The sequence below is a fragment of the Ruditapes philippinarum genome, unplaced genomic scaffold (assembly GCF_026571515.1).
Source record: "Ruditapes philippinarum isolate M1 unplaced genomic scaffold, ASM2657151v2 ctg16504_1_1_1_1, whole genome shotgun sequence".
In the NCBI taxonomy this organism is placed as follows: domain Eukaryota; kingdom Metazoa; phylum Mollusca; class Bivalvia; order Venerida; family Veneridae; genus Ruditapes; species Ruditapes philippinarum.
The window spans coordinates 1-20,618 of NW_026857323.1; the positions used below are offsets into that span (position 1 = coordinate 1).

A 20,618-nucleotide genomic window follows, 5' to 3' on the forward strand; every position below is an offset into this window, starting at 1 on the left:
TATTTATACCGGTACTTTTCATGCAATTTTTTTTAAAAGCCAGTGACGAGGAACACAAAATTATGATTTTGTCGTTAATTGATAACTCAAACAGGGGGAAAGTCTTGTATGAAAATTTACGGGAAAAATGTTAATCATGTAAAATAATTTCATAAGTACTATTTTGTATTTATTAAATTTGTGTGCCGAATAAAATATACACTAAACAATCAGATACTAAGTACGTATATATAGAGCTATCTCCTTGACGACAAAACTACCTCCTTCACGACAGAGCTGTCTCCCAAAATAAATATAAAATATTTTCTTAAATATTCTGATTTCGAATTTACTTGATTTCTATACGGTAACCATATATCTAGTTAAATTGTATTTGTTTTTAATCTGATTCGCTGTTTAAATGAAAAATGGAGGAAAAATAATCTGTTTCATCATGAAACGGACCATTTCATCGCTAAAGTCGGTAACTGGAAAACGCCGCCACAAAAACATTACAAACACAGTCATAACAACTTTTCGTTTTCTGGAAATGTTAATCAAATCTACATGGCAAAGCATCTTCGAATTTCGGAATTTGGTGTAAAGTATACAAAATATATAAAAGATGACAACCCTTTACCTTTGATGACGCCTGATTTTAGCGACATGCACTAGCTCGGCAGTAGCGATAGAGCAATTTACCATATACTCCCGAAAGAGGTAGCTCTATCGTTTATCAGGCGTAAAAAGTTGTGATAAAAAACTATCAGAAATGAAATAGCTGCGTGGCAGACGCTATTTATCATATAATTTTAATGAGTATGTATTGATCTAAAATATTTTTTCTCTATGCGTTGGAAATTATACGCCTGACCCTTACACCTGTTACCCGGCCCTTACACATGTTACCTGACATAATTTAAATGTCAGATAAGAGGACCGTTTTATTCTATGACACTACCTGAGTTTTCAAGCTAGTAAATAATTTGGAGAGCATTCTGGTTGGAGACCTGTGGCAACGCAAAATTTTCACATTACAATATGTTTGACATGCTTTTCACGTGTTTTCAAATCACAATACAACACTTAAACAAACAACAACAACTACAAAAAGAAGCGTAAGCGGGATCCAATTGGAACACCTCGACAATAATTCATTATACAATAAATCCCACCCATAACGATATCACTTATAACGATATACCGCTATAACGATTCTGTTGCCGCGGTCCGAACTCTGTTTTCACATTGGTTGACGATCAAATACAATGATATACGGATAAAACGATAAAAAAATTCGACTGTGTCATCCATATCGTTATAAACGGAGTTTATTGTTCTGTTATGCGAAGTTTGACGGAAAATGCCGAGAAGATCCGACTGGCGGATAACATAAGGGTACTATCAGCTCGCATTTTGTGACTTAAAGGACGGATGAACCCTTATTAAGCATAAACTACATACATACTTATATATCACTGTACATTTTATGTGCGATAAAGGCATTATTTGCCGATTATATTACCATATTTATATCTCGTTACAAAGGTTTAAGTTTTTTTCTGAGACCAGATTATTAGAAACAAACTAAAATTATGTGATTTACAACACTCAATTATTTTTCATATAATAAAGTACATTCTGGCTTAAATCACATGTTGCTAGCACGAGGTATTCGCGTGATCGCAGTGTGTTAAAACAAATGTTAAAATATGTCAAAAGGATAATGACCTATGTTATTAAACGTGTCCCACTAGGACAGATACGAGACACTAAGATAATAATCGATAATTAAAGTGCGCGTGTATTCAGACGATAATTTTAAAAACAAATCACATAAAGATAGATAGGAAACTGTAAATCGCAAATAAATTGTACAGTAATACATGTCTTTTTGTTTGCATCAATTCTTTATAAATCCTATCTTATCACACATATACTTTTCTAATACCCCCACAATTTTCTGCAACATTACTCCTATCTTTATTTCTCAAACCCCCAATACTTTCAGCCACATTACTATCTTTCGTTGTTTCAAACCCCTAGATATATGTGCCTCACTACTCATAACTTTACTTTCAAACCCCTGCTAGTTACACATGTCCCCATTGTTTTGTAGAAATCTTCTGACTAAATAAAGTACCCGAACTGCGGTGTCGGCTTTCAAATGCGTCTTCGTTCTTCCGCAGATGTTAATCCATATTATTCTTATAGTACAGGGTGTGTCTATATTTTGATTACTTCATAACGTAAGGCATTAACTCCATTCTTATAATCTTCTACCGATTTGCATTATCCGGTCAATTCCAAATTCAAGCATTACCAGTTAGCCTTTATGTTATTTATTATCATGATTATTATTATTATTTTTATTATTATTATTATTATTATTATTATTATTATTATTATTATTATTATTATTATTATCATCATCATATAGTCCAAATGATCATTTTGCTCTATTTTCAAGTTGTTTGTTCTATTTATTTCAAATTAAAAAAATGTTAAAGTTTATTGTAATTTTTAATTACACGTTCATTACTTTGAGAAAAAATCCCGTTTATTCTGGAAACAATAATTTCACATCTGCCTATGTCATATTCATGTCGATATTGAACAGATGGTACTAGAAAGGAAGATGAATAGGATATATTTTGTATATTATGAACCGTCTGCGTATAAGGAGACCTACACACATTAACAACAACAATAAGTTCTGTCGAGATTATTCGAATGTATTCCTCTAGTTCCTCTATTCGTTTGTAACAAAGCCATTTAAATAAACTCTCTAGGTAAGTCTTGGACGTCAACATGCACATATTCGAAACATTCATATAGGTAATCTTGTACAATCTTCCGTAGGTTCAGATGATGTACCACCATATGATTATAAAAGCATGGGATTTACAAGGCAGGTACAAAACTGGGTACAAAACTGAAAATGATTTTATAATCTTGTTCTGCAGTTTAACTGCTGAGGTGAATAGCACATAGGTGGCACATTTAAAGGCTCTATGATCATGTCTGTATAAACACATCTGCGGATGCTTCTAACTTCGAACTTTTAACAGTTTTGTGTCTGCTTAAGTCGGTGATAGGGGTGTCAATAGAAGAGTGTACTTTCATATATGAATATAATAAACCACATTATTATTATTATTATAATTATTATATTTTAATATTATCATTATTATTATTAAATATTTCTTACCTTAAACATATGTTACGGGATCATCACCGTTCTGAATCGTGATTGAATCGTGATGGCAAATGATTAGTTTTGTAGATAATGTATTAATGTATTGATCGGTGTTCTCTTGTAACATTTTGCATTGACATTTACTAACATTTTTATAGACGTTTATTAAACATTTATTCTGATATCCTATCTAATATATAAATTCAATCATAGCTCAGTATGTGTAAATTATTACTGATTAAGTTTTATTTCGTATACCCTTTCAAAAACATCTTTTAAAAGAACATATTAATGCAGAACATAACTTTTAAACTAAACACAGGTAAACATAAATATCAAAGCAATACGAGTTATATTTTCCATCCTTCTTTCTTTTTAAATGCATAAATATGGAAATACTGCAACATATGGAAGTCGTGTCTGGTGTTCAATTGCCAGTAAACACTGTTTAGGGATAACATTTTCATACGGCTGTTCTTGTTTATACATGTTCTTCCTCCGATAACAGGGATATAAAAACCTTCTAAAGGAACAATACTTAGGCATTTTATTTTCGTTCATATCAAGTTTTCAAAATTAACATCTCATATACACTTCACACCACAGATGTTATCACGAGGCATGATAGAATGTTAGAATATGATTTTATCGATCTTAGTAAGATATAATTTGATAATTAAACAATGAACTTTTCCATAACTTGTTTCTCTGATATCAACACTGATGCAAATTAAAGATTGAACTTGTTTCTCTGATATCAACACTCATGCAATATTAAAGATTAAACTTGTTTCACTGATATCAACACTCATGCAAATTAAAGATTAAATTTGTTTCTCTGATATCAGTACTGATGCAATATTAAAGATTAAGTTTGTTTCTTTAAAATTAACATTGATGCAACATTAAAGCTCTGGTTTCTCCACTGCTTTGATGCTGTTTCTTTCATTTTGACACAATTATTCCCATGGCAATAACTTACAATGAAAACGGATAATTTATTTACTTTTTGGCTATTCAACCAAAATATATTTTATACGCGAAAAACACATCAGGGTGAAAAGAACTACATGTAACTTTTTCGGATGTCATGGTTACTCTGGTGATGCTAGTGAACTTCGAAAATAAGTGGCTGAATTGGCCATTTTATTTTCTTTAGAATATAAACCACGTGACCAAGTTTTATAATTTTAAAAAGTACTTTTATGTTTGAGTACAGAGTTCCTTGACACGTGGTAAACTTTAACAGTATAATTATTCATATGCTCCTACATTTACATTTAAATACTTATTATCATTCATGATACGATCTATAAGATAATTGGATGGATTGACACTTCAAGTAACATATGGCTGATTTTTAAAACAAAGCAAAAAAAGAGATACGTGGCTTAAAACGTATATAACTATGCGCTTCAGAAACGAAATCTCCATCATTTTAGTTCTGCTCGGAGTTTTGGATACTCGACGCTAGATAATAAGTTCGAAATGTTATTAACATTATATATCTCTTCCTTGGTAAGTCAATTAATTTAATTTTTACTGAATCTAAGTTTAATTGTTTGTGTTACTATTAACTAATATAATATGCTGAAAAAAATGTTATTCACTGTACAGTGTTATATCATTTTGAAGTGATAGTGTGTTTTTAAATTGATAATCTATCAATTCAATTTATTAGAAAAAGAATAGTTTTAAAGCGAAATAAAACTTGTGACTTCTGCCGATTTACAGACCGAATCTAATGTTTAATCATATATAGGGCAAAAAATTATTGTAGAAGTATTTAAAAATCATTAAATGTAGATTGAAAGGATATCAAATTTATAATTCTAAAAAGACCATATACAGCCAAATACTCTGTGGTGATGTTAAGCATGAGCACTATTTTCCATATATTTTATATATATTCAAATCATTAATCAGACATTCTCAGATAAGTTATTAATTCATATTACACATATGCTTTAATATTAAATTTACAAACATAAAAAATGGCCTTACAGACGCGAAGTCATGTTCCACAATTCACGTTTCTATGGATACAATTCGCAAAAAAATTGATCTTTTATTTTTTTTTCACTCATGAGATAGGCAATGTCCCTTTCAGACCAGGGCAATAGTTTCTGATCCATTTTGTAATTTGTTTGGCAGAAATCATGAAAATAGTTCAGATGTAAAATTCATGTCGATTCTAGATTAAGTATTTGAAATAATACTGTTTTTGATCTGTCTACTTCTAAAAGAAGATGCTCTTTGATAGAATTAATCTTAATTAGAGGCATTCGAAATGTTTTAGAACAATTTCACCAATCAAGCCAAATTATACGTGAATAACATAAAATAATAAAATCATAGAAGTAAAAACCTAAAGCACCCACACACAAAAAAAGTCAGATAATCAGAAAAAAAATATTGACAAAACTACAAGATCACCTGGTGTAATAAATACTTTTGAGAAAATGAACAGACTTGACATAAAACAAATTCCATTTAAATATTGAGTCTTAAACACTTTAATTGCAAAAATGTAACAGTCAATATCTGTCACTTTTGTATCTACATTTTTTCTTACACAAAAGGCATTGTCTATGAAAAAAGAAATAATTGTCATAAAAATAAATTTTAATACGAGTACATATTATTTATAAAATATCTGCATATTAAAAAAAAAATACAGATGTCGATGCATCCTGTAAATACTAAATTAGTGCAAAATTTTAATTTTCAAATAAATTGTGTGCCTCGGAGCTTTGATTATTGTATTTATATCGAACTTATGGTTCTTGACCAAAATTTGCAGAAATAGTTTGAAGATTTTGCTTCACTGCCGAGATATGTACAAGTTTGTTTCTTTAAAAAGAAGCATGCGAGAGGTCTTTTTGTAGCATTAGAAGATTTGTTTAATTCGAAAATATGCGCAGATGGTTTGGCACAAAGGCACAATGAATATCTATAAATTACAATTATCTAACAAAATAGAATTTATTACATATATTGAATATAGTATCATAATTACAGTTTGTTTTACACTTCGTCTATTAATTTTAATGTTTTGAAAGATTATATGCCGGAGAAATGGACATTTTCGTGGCGCATCAGGGATTTTTTTTTACAAAGGGAACAATTTATGTTATCTTATCAAACTAAGTTCAAAACAAATGGTATATATTATAATAGTATCAAAAAAGTTTCTTGTAAAATTCAATAATTAAATTTTCGATTAAACTAAATTCAAAACAAATGGTATATATTAAAATAGTATCAAAAAAGTTTCTTGTAAACTTCAATAATCAAATTTTCGATTATTGTTTTTGTTACATTTCCTCTGCAATAGAGATTTTCCAAAACGGGCATAAAGTTTGTTAATCAAACAATTTTAAGACCCAGATTTACATAAAAAATGTTTATATCATTTGTTTGGAATAAACAGTATTTAAAGCTGTATGCCTCTAACCGCAATATTTCTTGAGAAAATCGATTTACACAGTTTAAAGGATTAAAATGGAATGAACCATTGCTCGTTGTGTTAAGTAACGTAAATGATATTTTCCGATTTTTCCTTGCACCGATGTGTTCACTTCGATATTAATTTTTCGTTTAAATCAAGTCGTATTGAGACTGGTTCTAATGATATAAGGCTTAAAATGCGATAGATTAACTTCGATTTGATACCCAAAATGGATGCCGCCAGCAAACGTTCTCGACAACTTTAATAATGCAAATTTAAGTTTTTGCTTTTTCTACTGGACAAGTCACTTCTAAATATCATATACGAGTGATTGGGTGGGTGTAGTGGGGGTGGGTGTCACCGTGCGGAATAAACCACAATTTTTTCTATCCACGCAATGTTGCCATTATCATTTACATTATCATTTATCATATGCTATTTTTATCATCACTTAGAACCGCGATAGTCTTTATATAAATCTATAGATATATACTTTTTTCCACACCGCAACATTTATAAAAAACAACAACAATTATTTCTTATTTTCGTGTTTAGATGGCTATATCCTACCTAGGGATACGCATTGTGGATTGCTCAAGGATGGTGTGTAACGGCGATAATTATGTAATTATTTCAGATATTTTACTAATATGTAACTATAACAGAAAAAAGTTCGTTTAAAGTAATATTTATCAAGATTTTGATCTCCTATCATCAAACAATGACGGAAACTGTTACAATTCTAAAAAAAAGTTGCGCATTTAATTAAAACTTCTCTTAAGTATTCTGTTAGGGAAAATATTTTTGGAAGATTTTATCATTTTGTAAATCCCTGATAGAAAGAAAAAGTAGTTTTGCATGACCCAGGGCTGTTACAAGTCTTTGAATGTTAATGCACATTTGTATGATGTTAATAAATTTAACATATCTTTAAATCATTGTTGTTTTTTTTCTACCACAGAATTGTCGCTATGGGGAAATATGTGCAACGTCATTGAACTGTGTAAATGACGATAATTGTGTTGACCACTGCTTGCCTTGTACGGTCATATTATATTTTTCATTTATTTTAATCTTTACCTTTTAAATGAAGGGAAATGGACAGTCCCCCGATAGGGACTTTGGATTCTTTCATTTGAGGAAGCTATACAGCTAGCTTACGGAACGTCGGTGGTTCTACTCAGGTGCCCGTTCTTGCTTGAAATAATGTACAGAAGGGCACCTGAGGTCTTCCTCCACCAGTAAAGCTGGAACGTCGCCAAAATGACCTATACTGTGTCGGTGTGACTTAAAACCCAATCAAACAAACAAATGGATGAGATGGAGTTGCTCTAATTTGAATTTGAACAATATTTTAAAGGCGACAAAGGATAACCACTTGCAGTCTCATATATTTAGGTGTAAAATCTAAAAAGAGAAAAAGAAAGGAAACAAACAAACCCCATTTTAACATTCTCGTGTTATCATTCCTTCCATCCGAACTCATTGCATGTGAATATTAAAAATGTCAAGTCTATTCTTTTCTTGCACAAACTAATGTTTGTTATCTAAGAAAGTTCATAATATTTTAGGTACTGCAAAAAAGGCGGCACAAAGCTTTATAATTTACAAGTCCAACAAAACAAAAAAAAAACAAAAACAAACTAACGTTTTTGCGTATTCCCGTGGTTTTTTAAAGGAAACAACTGCGAAACAGGTAGTAAAATTTTTTTACATTTGATGTCAAATGTTAGTCTGGGTTATTGCCCCCAACTCTTAACGGTTTACGCTGGGGAACCCGATAGGTCAAAAGCAAACTCTCTAAGGCCCCTATTCCATTTTTTTGATCTGGGCCCTCATGATCCGTTCCGGGCATTCCGGGGTATTTTTCCCCTAGGGACCCTTTTTTCTATAACTTTTAAATTGAAGTATAGCGAACAAGGAAATTATTTTAGAATATTTAAAAATTTATTTTAAATACCCAAAAAAATTTTAACATCAAGAATTAGTAACAAAAATTTAATATCAGTTAGGTTTTCAAATAACATCTCTTTAGCAACCGATGACCAGATGTTGTTTTTTTTAATCTGTCATTGCTGCATCATAAACTTATATGTTCTCCTACACTATTTTGGTGACTTCTTTAGTATTTTTCTTTCAAAAATCGATAAAGTATTTAATTTCGTTCGAGGCATTTTGTAGGGATGAGACATGTCAGTGACTGTCCGCGTCCGTAAAAAAATCGCTCATCCTGCGAAACGTCGCGGATGCCGTCGCGGAAGCGGATGGTAAACGGACAAAAGGAATAGATTCAACGTATTCTTTGATTAGCGAATCGGTAACGGATGCGGATGACGGACGCGGACCACTGATCACGTATAAATGGAATAGCGGCCTAAAGCGATTTCTTCCCCGGAACAGTACTGCACGATGTGTGATATAGCGGGTCGAATTGTCCAGTGGTTTAAATCGTGATAATTGAACAACATGGCCATTGCTGAAAGAGTTTTAAGTTCCTGGAATGTGAGGCGGAGCATATCATATCATTCCAGGCAGTTTTAATGGAAGAAATGTGATTGGCAGACAAAACGATGATTTGATAATTAAAAAAAAAATCTCATCTTTTTATTTTAATGGTAAAGTATTTGGGATAAAGCACGCACAGTGTCACATATTTGAATATGAATATTTACTATGTTTAGTTCGATATAAGAGGTGTAACTGACATCGATCGACCATCCACCAGGTGACAGCAGTTCAGTAATTAAATGATTTCCACGTTAAGTATTTTTCAAATTGTACCACCAGCAGAATGAGGAAAATAAACAAGAAGTATTTCTGATACATATAGTGTTTAAATTTCAGCAATAGACGAGTGTGCCTCGAACCCGTGCCTGCACGGGACATGTGTAGATTTACATGACGCGTTCTTGTGTATTTGCAACCCTGGATGGGAAGGGGTGCAGTGTGACCAAGGTAAAACGTTACTAATTTAGTAATCAAAAACATGTCGGTGTGTAATAAAGAATGTTTGAAGAAAAATTCTTTCTGTTGATACAGTATCACTGAAATAAGCCGAATTAAATTTAAATAAAACAACAGCAACACCACCACCATAACAACAACAACAACAACAACAACAATATCAAAACGGTGTTGTCGTTAAAACAAAATTGTATATAAATGGCATTTTCAAGCTATATGTAAGTTCATTTATATGCGTTTTCGCAGCCTTTGTTCTAGATTATATTATTTTTTCCATTACGAAACGAACATATTATTACTCGGTTATCTGAGTCGCCAATTTTTTTGTTACATGTATAATTGAAACATTGTTTTTTGTTTTTCTTTTTGTTGATATTCACCAGACATTGATGAATGTTCATCTAACCCATGCGGAGAAAATGGTAACTGCACTGACCTGGAAAATGGGTATGAGTGTGAATGCCCCTTTGCATATACCGGCAACTGCGACTGTATTGACCGTGAGTTGCTTCCCTTTCATAACATATTGACTATTTTATGGTATATTTTTTGGTATATTATTTCAATGCATTTTGTATTTTGACAAAACACGACAATTAATTTTTGCGAGCCACATTTTTTTTAATCACGAGGATACTGTAAAGGTCATAAAACTATGGTGAGTTTGTAGAATGGCTAGAAAATACCGTAAATGAGTGGAATGAACGACCTTTCGTATGCTAGCTGAGTAAAATGACCGACCTTTCGTACGCAAGCTTACTAAACTGCCCATTCCTTTCGTTCGCAAGCTGAGTAAAATGGTCCGACCTTTCATACACTTATTTAGTAAAATGACCTGACCTTTTGTATGCTAGCTGGCCTTTCGTACAAAGGTGAGTAAAATAACCCGACCTTTTGTACGCTAGCTGAATAAAATTGCCCGACCTTTAGTCCCCTAGCTAAGTAAAATGGCCCGACCTTTCGTTAGCTGGCATAGTTAAATGACCAGACCTTTTGAACAAAAGCTGAGTAAAAATGGCTAATCGTTTTTGTACACTAACTGAGAAAAAATAGTCCGACCTTTCTTAAGCTACCTGAGTGAAATGAACGATCTTTCGCTGAGTAACTTAACTGACCTTTGGTCCGTCAGCTGAGTAAAATGATCCGACCTTTTGTAACCTAGCTGAATAAAATGACCTGACTTTTCGTACATTAGCTGAGGAAAATGTCCTTATCCCAGCAGTGTTGATCTTCAAAATGGAAATTAATATTTGGCGTCGTTGTAACTGATTCAATTCTTTGTTATTTTACTGCAATGAAGTTTAATCTGATTTATAGCCCTGATGGCGAACCTGGTTTACGGTTACAAGGACGTATACGACTCGAGTGCAGCTTGGGGCGGACAAGCAGAGTTTGCTGTCAACCAGGATTTTAGACCACTTCACTACAATTTATACTGTCAGCACAGTGCCGACTGGGACGTGACCCCATCCTGGACCATTAAGTTGATCCAGCCATTCCCAATAAGGAGAATTGTTATAACAAACAGAGTGAATGGTTATGGTAAAGTCATTACTTTTCCTTTATTGTTTTATACTGTTATACCATATACGCCAAACAGATTTTTACATTATGGAAAAACTTTTTAACAACATATTTCGGATTTGGTCAGTGTATCATCTGGTGTTTGAATTTGTGAGTTTGTCAACGGAAGCCATGAATAGTGTTCCTTTTTTTGGTCTGTAAAGAACTATAAAATTAGAAAATTGCTTATTTCATTTCCATAAGTCTGCGTGTTATCATTGTTGAAATGTTCAGTGAAATAGAAATTGGTCAAAAAAATACCTCAAGTAAACAGTATTTATAGTAATATGTATAAACTAAGTCAAATGAAAAGCATAAAATTCATCAGGCGACATTTACTCGCACCCTTTTCTAACAAAATAATGACGCTTAATACAAAGAGAAGATAATTACAACATGGTGTATCAATCGGACCATACCGGCTATTATCAATAATAACTTATCCGAAGACTGCCGGAAAGTGCCGAAAAAAGTTGCGATTGCATGTTGTATAGTACAAAGGAGTGGTGGCCCTTTATTTCTGATAAACACCTATGCACATTACAAAAAGTATTTTATTACTTAAATAAATGCATGTACATTGAAATATTCATTAAAAAATATCTTTAATTGTATTAGATTTTAAATGTCGCATGTACATTATGTTTCAGAGTGGAGACTACGAGACCTGACCATTACGGTAGGAACTGATATCTGCGCTACATATGTTGGTCCCGCCACAGGAATAAAGACTCTCACAATCGACTGTGATACAGATGATTTGGTTGGAGATGAAGTTACCATTACAAAGAATGGACAAGTCCTCACTTTGTGCGAAGTCGAAATTTATTCATTTAGATAAACTGGCAGATGACTTCAAAGATGTGTTTTTGCTATTTTTAACAAATAAGACTTTAACAACGGACATCAAACAGAACCTTTAAATCTTTCACGATATTTATTTTCAGTCCATTTTTCTGTCTAACACTTCAGATGTTTTCAAAATTGATCAGATATAAATAAAGAAATAAAATAAACAAAGACTTATCAAATGTTCCTATACATAGATGTAGAGGATTTGTTAAGATACAACAAACCCTTATTCGGAGTTTAATCATATGAGCCGCGTCATGACAAAATCAACATGATGGGTTTGCGACCAGCATGGATCCAGACCAGCCTGCGCATCCGCGCAGTCTGATCAGGATCCATGCTGCTCGCTATTAGTTTCTCTACTTGTTATAGGGCTTGTAAGCGAGAATAAGCAAGAATAAATAAATAATGTTCTATAAAGAACAAAAATAAATTAATTCAGTAAGTAATTCTATCAGACATGCAGTTCTATAAAGAACGCATGTTTAACCCCAAAATTAAGTTTCAACTGAATGCTCTTGGTAAGAACAAAATCAATCTTGCATTGAAAAATCATGATACCACTGTCATCCAATCATTCCCTGCGGTCTGGAGACCGCAGGGTATTGGTACGCGTTTAACTTTTGAGGCATGGAGGAGCACGTGACCTGTTTTCGGTACATGGAGGAGCATGTGATCTGTAAACCGTACATGATTGGTTAATTGACCTTTTCGGAAACCTGGATAAATACCGTTTGCCGGTACGTTACGGATAATCCTTGTAAAAACTATTACGTGATATTTTTAATTTTCTATAATTATGTTACCGTTTAAGGTGGAAAAACTTGAATGATGTGTTTGAAAATTATCAATGTTTCTTTAATATGTATCTCAAAATGTTACAAACAATAAATTGTTTATACTGAAAATCTACAAAATTAAAATATTCGTAGTGGCATCTGCCATAATAAATACTTGTGTGTTTACTTTATTATTTTTTTTTTGCTCGGAATTATTCATTCCTATTTAATTATTTTCTTAAAAAAGAAATAATTGTTTTATGTTCGACCTTCTCCGGTCATCAACGGTCACCAGTTTCCAAAGACCTTCTTCTATATTAATCGCTACTGTCAACTATATTCCTGATACAAACGTTTATTTATCCTCGCCCCCCAACCCCCATTGAAAATAGTTAAATGAAATATATTTATATCATTAAAAACGTTGCCCGCAGGAAACCATTTTAAGATATATTTTAACGATATTAAGATATTGGAGAAAATTGTTTTAAAAGCCGTTACATGATAGGAAATATGAGCCACAATCTGGTCGGGTCCGCCCAGACTCACGGTCCGCATCGTGCTACGACCAATCTGCGGTCCCGTTCCCGAGTTCCGCTGGTACAAGTATGAAAAGTGCCCTAATCTACACTCCCCTCCCCTCAACTCCCCCCCACCACCACCCCACTAGATTGATATGACTCTGACATTTCTATGAAACTGTAAAAGAATAATTTTAGTAAATGGTAACCATATGTAACATTTTTTTTTATTGGGTTTTACGTCACATCGACACAGTATAGGTAATATTGCGACGTTCCAGCTTTACTGGTAGAAATAGACCTCAGGTGCCCTTCCGCGCATTATTTCAGACACGAACGGGCACCTGAAACATGAATAAATGCTTCCAATATATTTACTTCCTTATAGCGTTTACCTTAAATGTATTATCCCTAGATTAATTTCAATTAAGGGAGATAACCACGATACAAGTATTATGAACCAGCTATATAAGAGTTGTTTCCCTATATTTATCTTTATGATTAACTGCCATATATACAATTAAATTAACTGTTAAATACTTAGTTTAAACATATTTTATTGTGTATATATTATGTACATATATAAAAATTTATTTCATTTCAATTATGCATTAAACAGATATAAAGTCTAAAAACTATGGCATTATACATTGTGAGTGTGTAAATATGTATTACCAAATAGAAAACAATAAATTTTTATCACTATTTTGCATCTTAACCACATAATAAGAGGCTATTCAGAGGCTACCTAACTGAATTAAGCTACATTTTTCAATGGATTTCAATTTCAAAGTATGTGTTGATATTCATGCCATGAAACCAAGTAAATTTTAAGACAGAAGACTTAAAATGCTATTTATTTGAAGCTTTTATGCTATCTATGCCTGTAAATGAAACACAAAACATTCTTATATGGGAAACAGACATAGAAGCAATTTATTTGTGACATTCTATGTAAATATTTGAGCAAAATGGAAAAAAATTAGTGCCGAGCGAAGAAATGTCCGCCCCTAAATAAAGTCGAAAGTTAACCGAAACAGCACCCTAGACTATTTCAAGTATTAATATATTAGTTTTTGAACCTGGCAATATGCATTTGTAGTGATATACCTGCAACACCCATCAAAAGTGGCCAATGTGCTTACATCAGGTCCTGTCAAGTTATACATAAGTCTTCAAACCTGGCATGTGTATAGCCAATGTACAGCATTTCTTTGAAATCTGAAAAATATTTTTAATAACCAAGGTCTACATTATTCATCATCAACATATTACCAATTAATTATCACTCAAATTCACTGTTTAAAGAAAATACAAACCATTATTAACTTTTAAGGAACACTAATACTCTTGTTCATATGTAAACAATGCTTGTAGATTGACCCCCTTGACACATTATCTGCTGTAAACACCAACAGTTGCATTGAAATAATGAAATTTCATACCTAGACAGGCTGTATACATCCATTCTTCCAAAATATCAGCTTTTCATGGTGTATCAATGAAGACAAAGTACTACAAATGAATTATGACAGTTCCAATTTCCCTCTCTTTAGGTCAGACACTCACATTGATATTTCCATAGACTTACATTATAAGAAATGGTCCCTAATCCTACCTTAAAATTGAGTTTTCATGCTAAAGAGCTAATTTTTCTAGCAGAATGAAATGCCTGACACATGAAAATGTTCTTGTTATATAGGGGTAGCCAACCAAATTTTTTGCAAAATGACTTCAGAGAGGATTACCCCCCATTTCATTGAAATTTTCTGCTGATCACAGGACTGACATACACTTTTTATGAATGCAAATATCCAAGTCAAAATTATCACAGAGACTCATGAAATATTTCATTTTCTTCAGAAAACAGTGTAGTGTTACTTTTTAAATTAGTTTTTTTACTTAAAAATACCCCACTTCCATCCAATCACCTCATGTATAAATTGACTCATACGGTTTTCCCTGCACTTTTTTTCAGCCAATCGCTGGCCATGTTACAATGCGATACCCTGACCTCTAAACTCGGTATTGTGGGGTTTAGGCCTTGCTTGTGTCATGACCACGTTTCCTCATATGACACCAGTGCTGGTTAGTTCTAGGAAACTGACCTAGGAGTGGTTCAAATATGCTACAAAAGGTTTAAACTTGATATAATCAACAATGCAAACATAAAATGCACAATTTTTGTTTATTTGGTTGGCTTTTACGTCACCTCAACACAGTATGGCTCATGTGTTGACCAGCTTTATTGATGGGAGGATGACCTGTGTGCATTATTTTAGGCACAAACGGGCACCTGAGTAGAACCACCAATGTTCCTTAACCTAGCTGGATGGATATCTCACATGAAGGCATTCTGAGATGTGGTTCGAATATGCACAAGTTTAATATATGGTGGAATGATATTGCCCAAACATTCTATGTTAAGTCAGTCTACGGATGGACATTGTGACCAGGTAACAGTAGGAAGGACCGTCAATGGCAAATCTATATATATGCCTCACCTTCTATAAAATTTAATATTGGGGGCATACAAAATATAAGAACAACAGTAATGAATACTTTACATGGATTTTATTAATTTCAACAGTATGGTATGACAAAAAAAATAACAAGGAGTAAAAGACGAGAGAAGTACACATAGACAAGCTAATACAAAGTTAGTTGATGAAAACAATGTAACAGAAAATAATAGCACATTGAGATGAAAGAATGGACAGTTGAGACGCGTCATGACAAAAACCAACATAATGCGTTTGCGACCAGCATGGATCCAGATCAGCCTGCGCATCCGCGCAGTCTGATCAGAATCCATGCTGTTCGCCTACAAACCCTATTACAAGTAGAGAAACCGATAGCCAACAGCATGGATCCTGATCAGACTGCGCTGATGCGCAGGCTGGTCTGGATCCATGCTGGTCGCAACACATTTCGTTGGTTTTGTCGTGACGCGGCTCATTTATATTTAACCATTACAGTGATCACAAGCTTTTTAAGCACACAGATTATCTCATAAAATAAATCAGGCCAATACAATCTTGATAAGCTTGTAAATAGTGAAAACAATTAACTGAATTTTTTATATATCTCTGACAATTATACATGTACATTGTATTTCATAATTTTATACAAAGGTCATGCTGACAAACAAAACTACACAATTTGTTTGGTCAAAATTCTTTCCATTGATATATTTTTTCTTTTCAAATCATATTTTAAAACAAGTATGTACAACACTTTATAGTCTGGAGGCACAATCTTAAATATAGATATATTTCATCAAATTTGAATACATTATAAATTTATCTAAGATATTCAAATTCAGAACCGAAATCTTTTTCTCCATAGCAACACAACTTCATTAAATATTTTCACATTTTTCATCTTCTTTCACCCCTAAACATCTAGTTTTTTGTTTAAATCATGAAAAAATTCATGAATAAATTTATGATTTATATCCTGAACAACAAAACTATTCATGACAAATGAATCAATGTATGGTGGATTTATGAAAAAAACATTACATATACCCTGTAACAGTATTTTACATTGAAATATCCTTAAAAAACAAACAACCTGATTTTCCTGAAATTATTTCCAACAGACCTGTTTCTTCAATACAATAAAATCTTTTTTGTGACATAACAAATACATCCATAAAATTAGGCAATCTTTTTTGACATAATTCGACAATATTTCAGCCTTAAATTCATGCAAGTATATAGTAGGTAATCACATTTACATAAATATGTGAAAACTCTTCTTTTTTTTCCAACATGGCAATTCATGAATAAAACAGATGGGTTTTTTTTTATAACAATAAAATTGAGACAAATTATTCATTTAAAAGTCAAACTTAAAATGGCCTCTCATTTTAGATTCATCATTTTAGTACAAAATAGTTTAAACATCACACTCCAGATTCAAAACTGATATTAAAGTTAGACCCTTTGGTCTTACTTAAAGTATTCAAATTAAAGAGTTTTCAGTATATATAACTTCACACTGTTCCCAAAGGTTTCAGCATTATAGAACTTAAATTAACTTTAAGCTCAAAGAGGTCATTTTAAATATGGCCAATACATGCACTAACAATAACACATGCAAAAGAACAAGAAAAGAAAACTTTGCAACATTCTTGCTTAAACTGCCATGGCACTTTCTCACATCTATATTAACCCGTAACCTGCTGAACCCAGTCTTTGCCACCAGTATAGAGCCAGGCCAGCCTGTATATCAGTGCAGTTTGACCAGGCTCTATACTGTTGACAGCTCTGGTTTTATATTCTAATATGAAAATCCCCTTTAATTTTCAAATGGACTGTCCCAGACTTTAAAGCAGGGCATATCCATTACACAAATTCAACAGATTTAGGGTTTAAACCTCAAAAACACATGTTGATATACGAAAGTATTTAAATAAAAAAAACAATAGTGAGACTTTGAAACAAGAAAAATTTGAAAGAAAATTTTTTGAACACATCTTTGTTTTTATATATTTTGTGTAGTTTTGCCAAATGCAACTAAAAAGTAAACAGCATCAAATGCCTTAGTATGTTATACATGTTATAAAATAAAGGTAGGTTGGTAAGTATCTTGCTTGTGTGCTCAAATTGAGAATATCATGCTTTCAATATAATGTAGTACCAGTCTGCACACATGTGTCACATGACAAGATCCTAGACTGTAACCCACTATATGCTAATATTTCCAAATCTTATTCCCTGAAATTACAAATGGTCTGTTCCAAATTCAAAGCTGGACAAGTCCTTTCCATAAATGCAGGGTTATATGTTCAAGTTTCTGAACATTAAACAAGGAACATCGCAATGCGATGCAACCAGGTTTTCAGCAAAATATTTCACAGAAGCTTTGTCATGAAGGGGCATTTGTTTTTAATTGAATTTTTAGGAGGAATTATGGCTTTTTTAATATTCCTCAAACAAAAATGATTGAGAAATTTTATTTTGTCTATTCGCCTTTTTTCCCCAAATGTTTTAGAAAGGTAAACAGTACTTTATTTTTGCTTAATTTTTGAAGTTGCGCACTGTAGAAATTGTTCACTATATATTCTGTATAAGGAAAAAATATACAAAGGGCCATAATTCGGTCAAATATTATCCAATCACAAAACCCCGACAATATGTGCCAGGCACTTGATAACAAAGCTTCTAAGAAAGTTTGGTCAAAATCCGTTGAAAAATGTAGGAGGAGTTGCGCACAGAAGAAATTGTTCACTATATATTCTGTATAAGGAAAAAATATACAAAGGGCCATAATTCGGTCAAATATTATCCAATCACAAAACCCCGACAATATGTGCCAGGCACTTGATAACAAAGCTTCTAAGAAAGTTTGGTCAAAATCCGTTGAGAAATGTAGGAGGAGTTGCGCACAGAAGAAATTGTTCACTATATATTCTATATAAGGAAAAAAAACAAAGGGCCATAATTAGGTCAAATATATACCAATTGCAAAACCCTGGCAATATGTGTCAGGGCACTTGATGACAAAGCTTCTGAGAAAGTTTGGTCAAAATCCGTTGAGAAATGTAGGAGGAGTTGCGCACAGAAGAAATTGTTCACTATATATTCTGTATAAGGAAAAAAAACAAAGGGCCATAATTAGGTCAAATATACACCAATTGCAAAACCCTGGCAATATGTGTCAGGGCACTTGATGACAAAGCTTCTAAGAAAGTTTGGTCAAAATCCGTTGAGAAATGTAGGAGGAGTTGCGCACAGAAGAAATTGTTCACTATATATTTTATATAAGGAAAAAAAACAAAGGGCCATAATTAGGTCAAATATTATCTAATCGCAAAACCCCGACAATATGCGCCAGGGCACTTGATGACAAAGCTTCTGTGAAAGTTTGGTCAAAATCCGTTGAGAAATGTAGGAGGAGTTGCGCACAGAAGAAATTGTTTACGCCCGCGCCGCCCGCCCGCCCGTCCGCCCGCCCGCCGACATACCTCAATCTAATAACCAGTTTTTTCCTTCGGAAAACCTGGTTAAAAAAAAATACATTCTGATTTCATATTAACAGTATATTGCTTAATGCCCCATTGAGTGCATGCAAACTTTAAACTACATAAATTAACCAGATTTACCGGACAAATGAGAGATGTAATCAGAGCAGAAAGTGTGAAGGATATGCACAACAAGGTGAAATATTAATGAATCAAGGTTATGAATCAATTCTAAATTCATGAAGTCATTTCATAGATAAAAGATTTTAAATGAGAATGGATAGATGCAAGAACTGATTGGAGCTAATACCTGTATGTTTGCGTATATAGAGACGGGGTTGGGTGGGGGGATGGGACCTTAAATGAGGATATCTTTAAGCCATGATGATTTGATATTATTATAATGAGCCAATAAATAGATACAGAATGATAGATAAATATACATAAGGATACTTGATGCCATTAATTTTGTAAAGAAAAAAAAAAATTAAAAACACAATGGAATGATAAACTGACTTGAAATGCCCCTTTCAAATTTTATATGATGTGAGAAAACAGTCTGTGAGATGAGTGAAAAAAAAAAATCACCATTAGATTTTTCTGTCAAATCTTTTTTTTTTACCTAAATTGATCATTTTGTAGTTATAGTGCTGAAACAATATTGTATTTGTGAAAAAATGCTATGCCACTGCAATAATGTAACACCAATTAGTAGGAACAGAAATGGTTTTTTGTCTGTTTCTATACAATTGAACTTTGCCATAATGCAGTAGTGTCCAGCTAATTTTCGCAGATTAATTTCGCAGGTGGCAAAAAAGGGAAACTACTCTTAAAGTATTGAGATTATTTTAATTAACCCCCTTTTCATCTTGGATTATGATTCATATGAACTACATCCAGGACAAAAAATAATAGGACTGAAGAATTTCATACTGAAAAATTTCATGGTGAATACACATCTGTTAAATATGAAGAAAACAATAAATATGGAAAACGTTAAATCTAAATGACTGATAATATTAATACCTAACAAACATGTACAAATTCATTTACGTAAAAATCAGAAAAATGGTTCAACATATGAGAATAAAATAAACAAACAAAATGCGAGCTGGCCTTGAAAAAATAAAAGTAACATCTGGCAGTGAATATTAAAACGAGTGAACAATGAAATAATAATATATATATGAATGAACATCAGGGTTTATATTCATCCACAATTCCAGGCATGAAAATGTAGACAAAATCTTTCAAATTCTAGATAGCCATATTGATTTATTTTTCCACTGTGTTACTAATTTTCTACTGAAATATAGCAGTCTTTTTTTTATGTGCTGTT

At 32.7% G+C, this 20,618-nt stretch overlaps 1 protein-coding gene across 1 annotated transcript; it reads left to right on the forward strand.

Annotated features, from left to right (window-relative positions):
* The first annotated feature begins 8,312 nt into the window (after nucleotides 1-8,312).
* Nucleotides 8,313-12,131, forward strand: LOC132749379 (uncharacterized). Its single transcript, XM_060739108.1, has 5 exons — nucleotides 8,313-8,325; nucleotides 9,474-9,584; nucleotides 9,977-10,093; nucleotides 10,911-11,135; nucleotides 11,807-12,131. The coding sequence occupies exons 4-5, from the start codon at nucleotides 10,916-10,918 to the stop codon at nucleotides 11,995-11,997; spliced, it is 411 nt and encodes a 136-aa protein (XP_060595091.1). The 5' UTR covers nucleotides 8,313-8,325; nucleotides 9,474-9,584; nucleotides 9,977-10,093; nucleotides 10,911-10,915; the 3' UTR covers nucleotides 11,998-12,131.
* The last annotated feature ends 8,487 nt before the right edge of the window (nucleotides 12,132-20,618 follow it).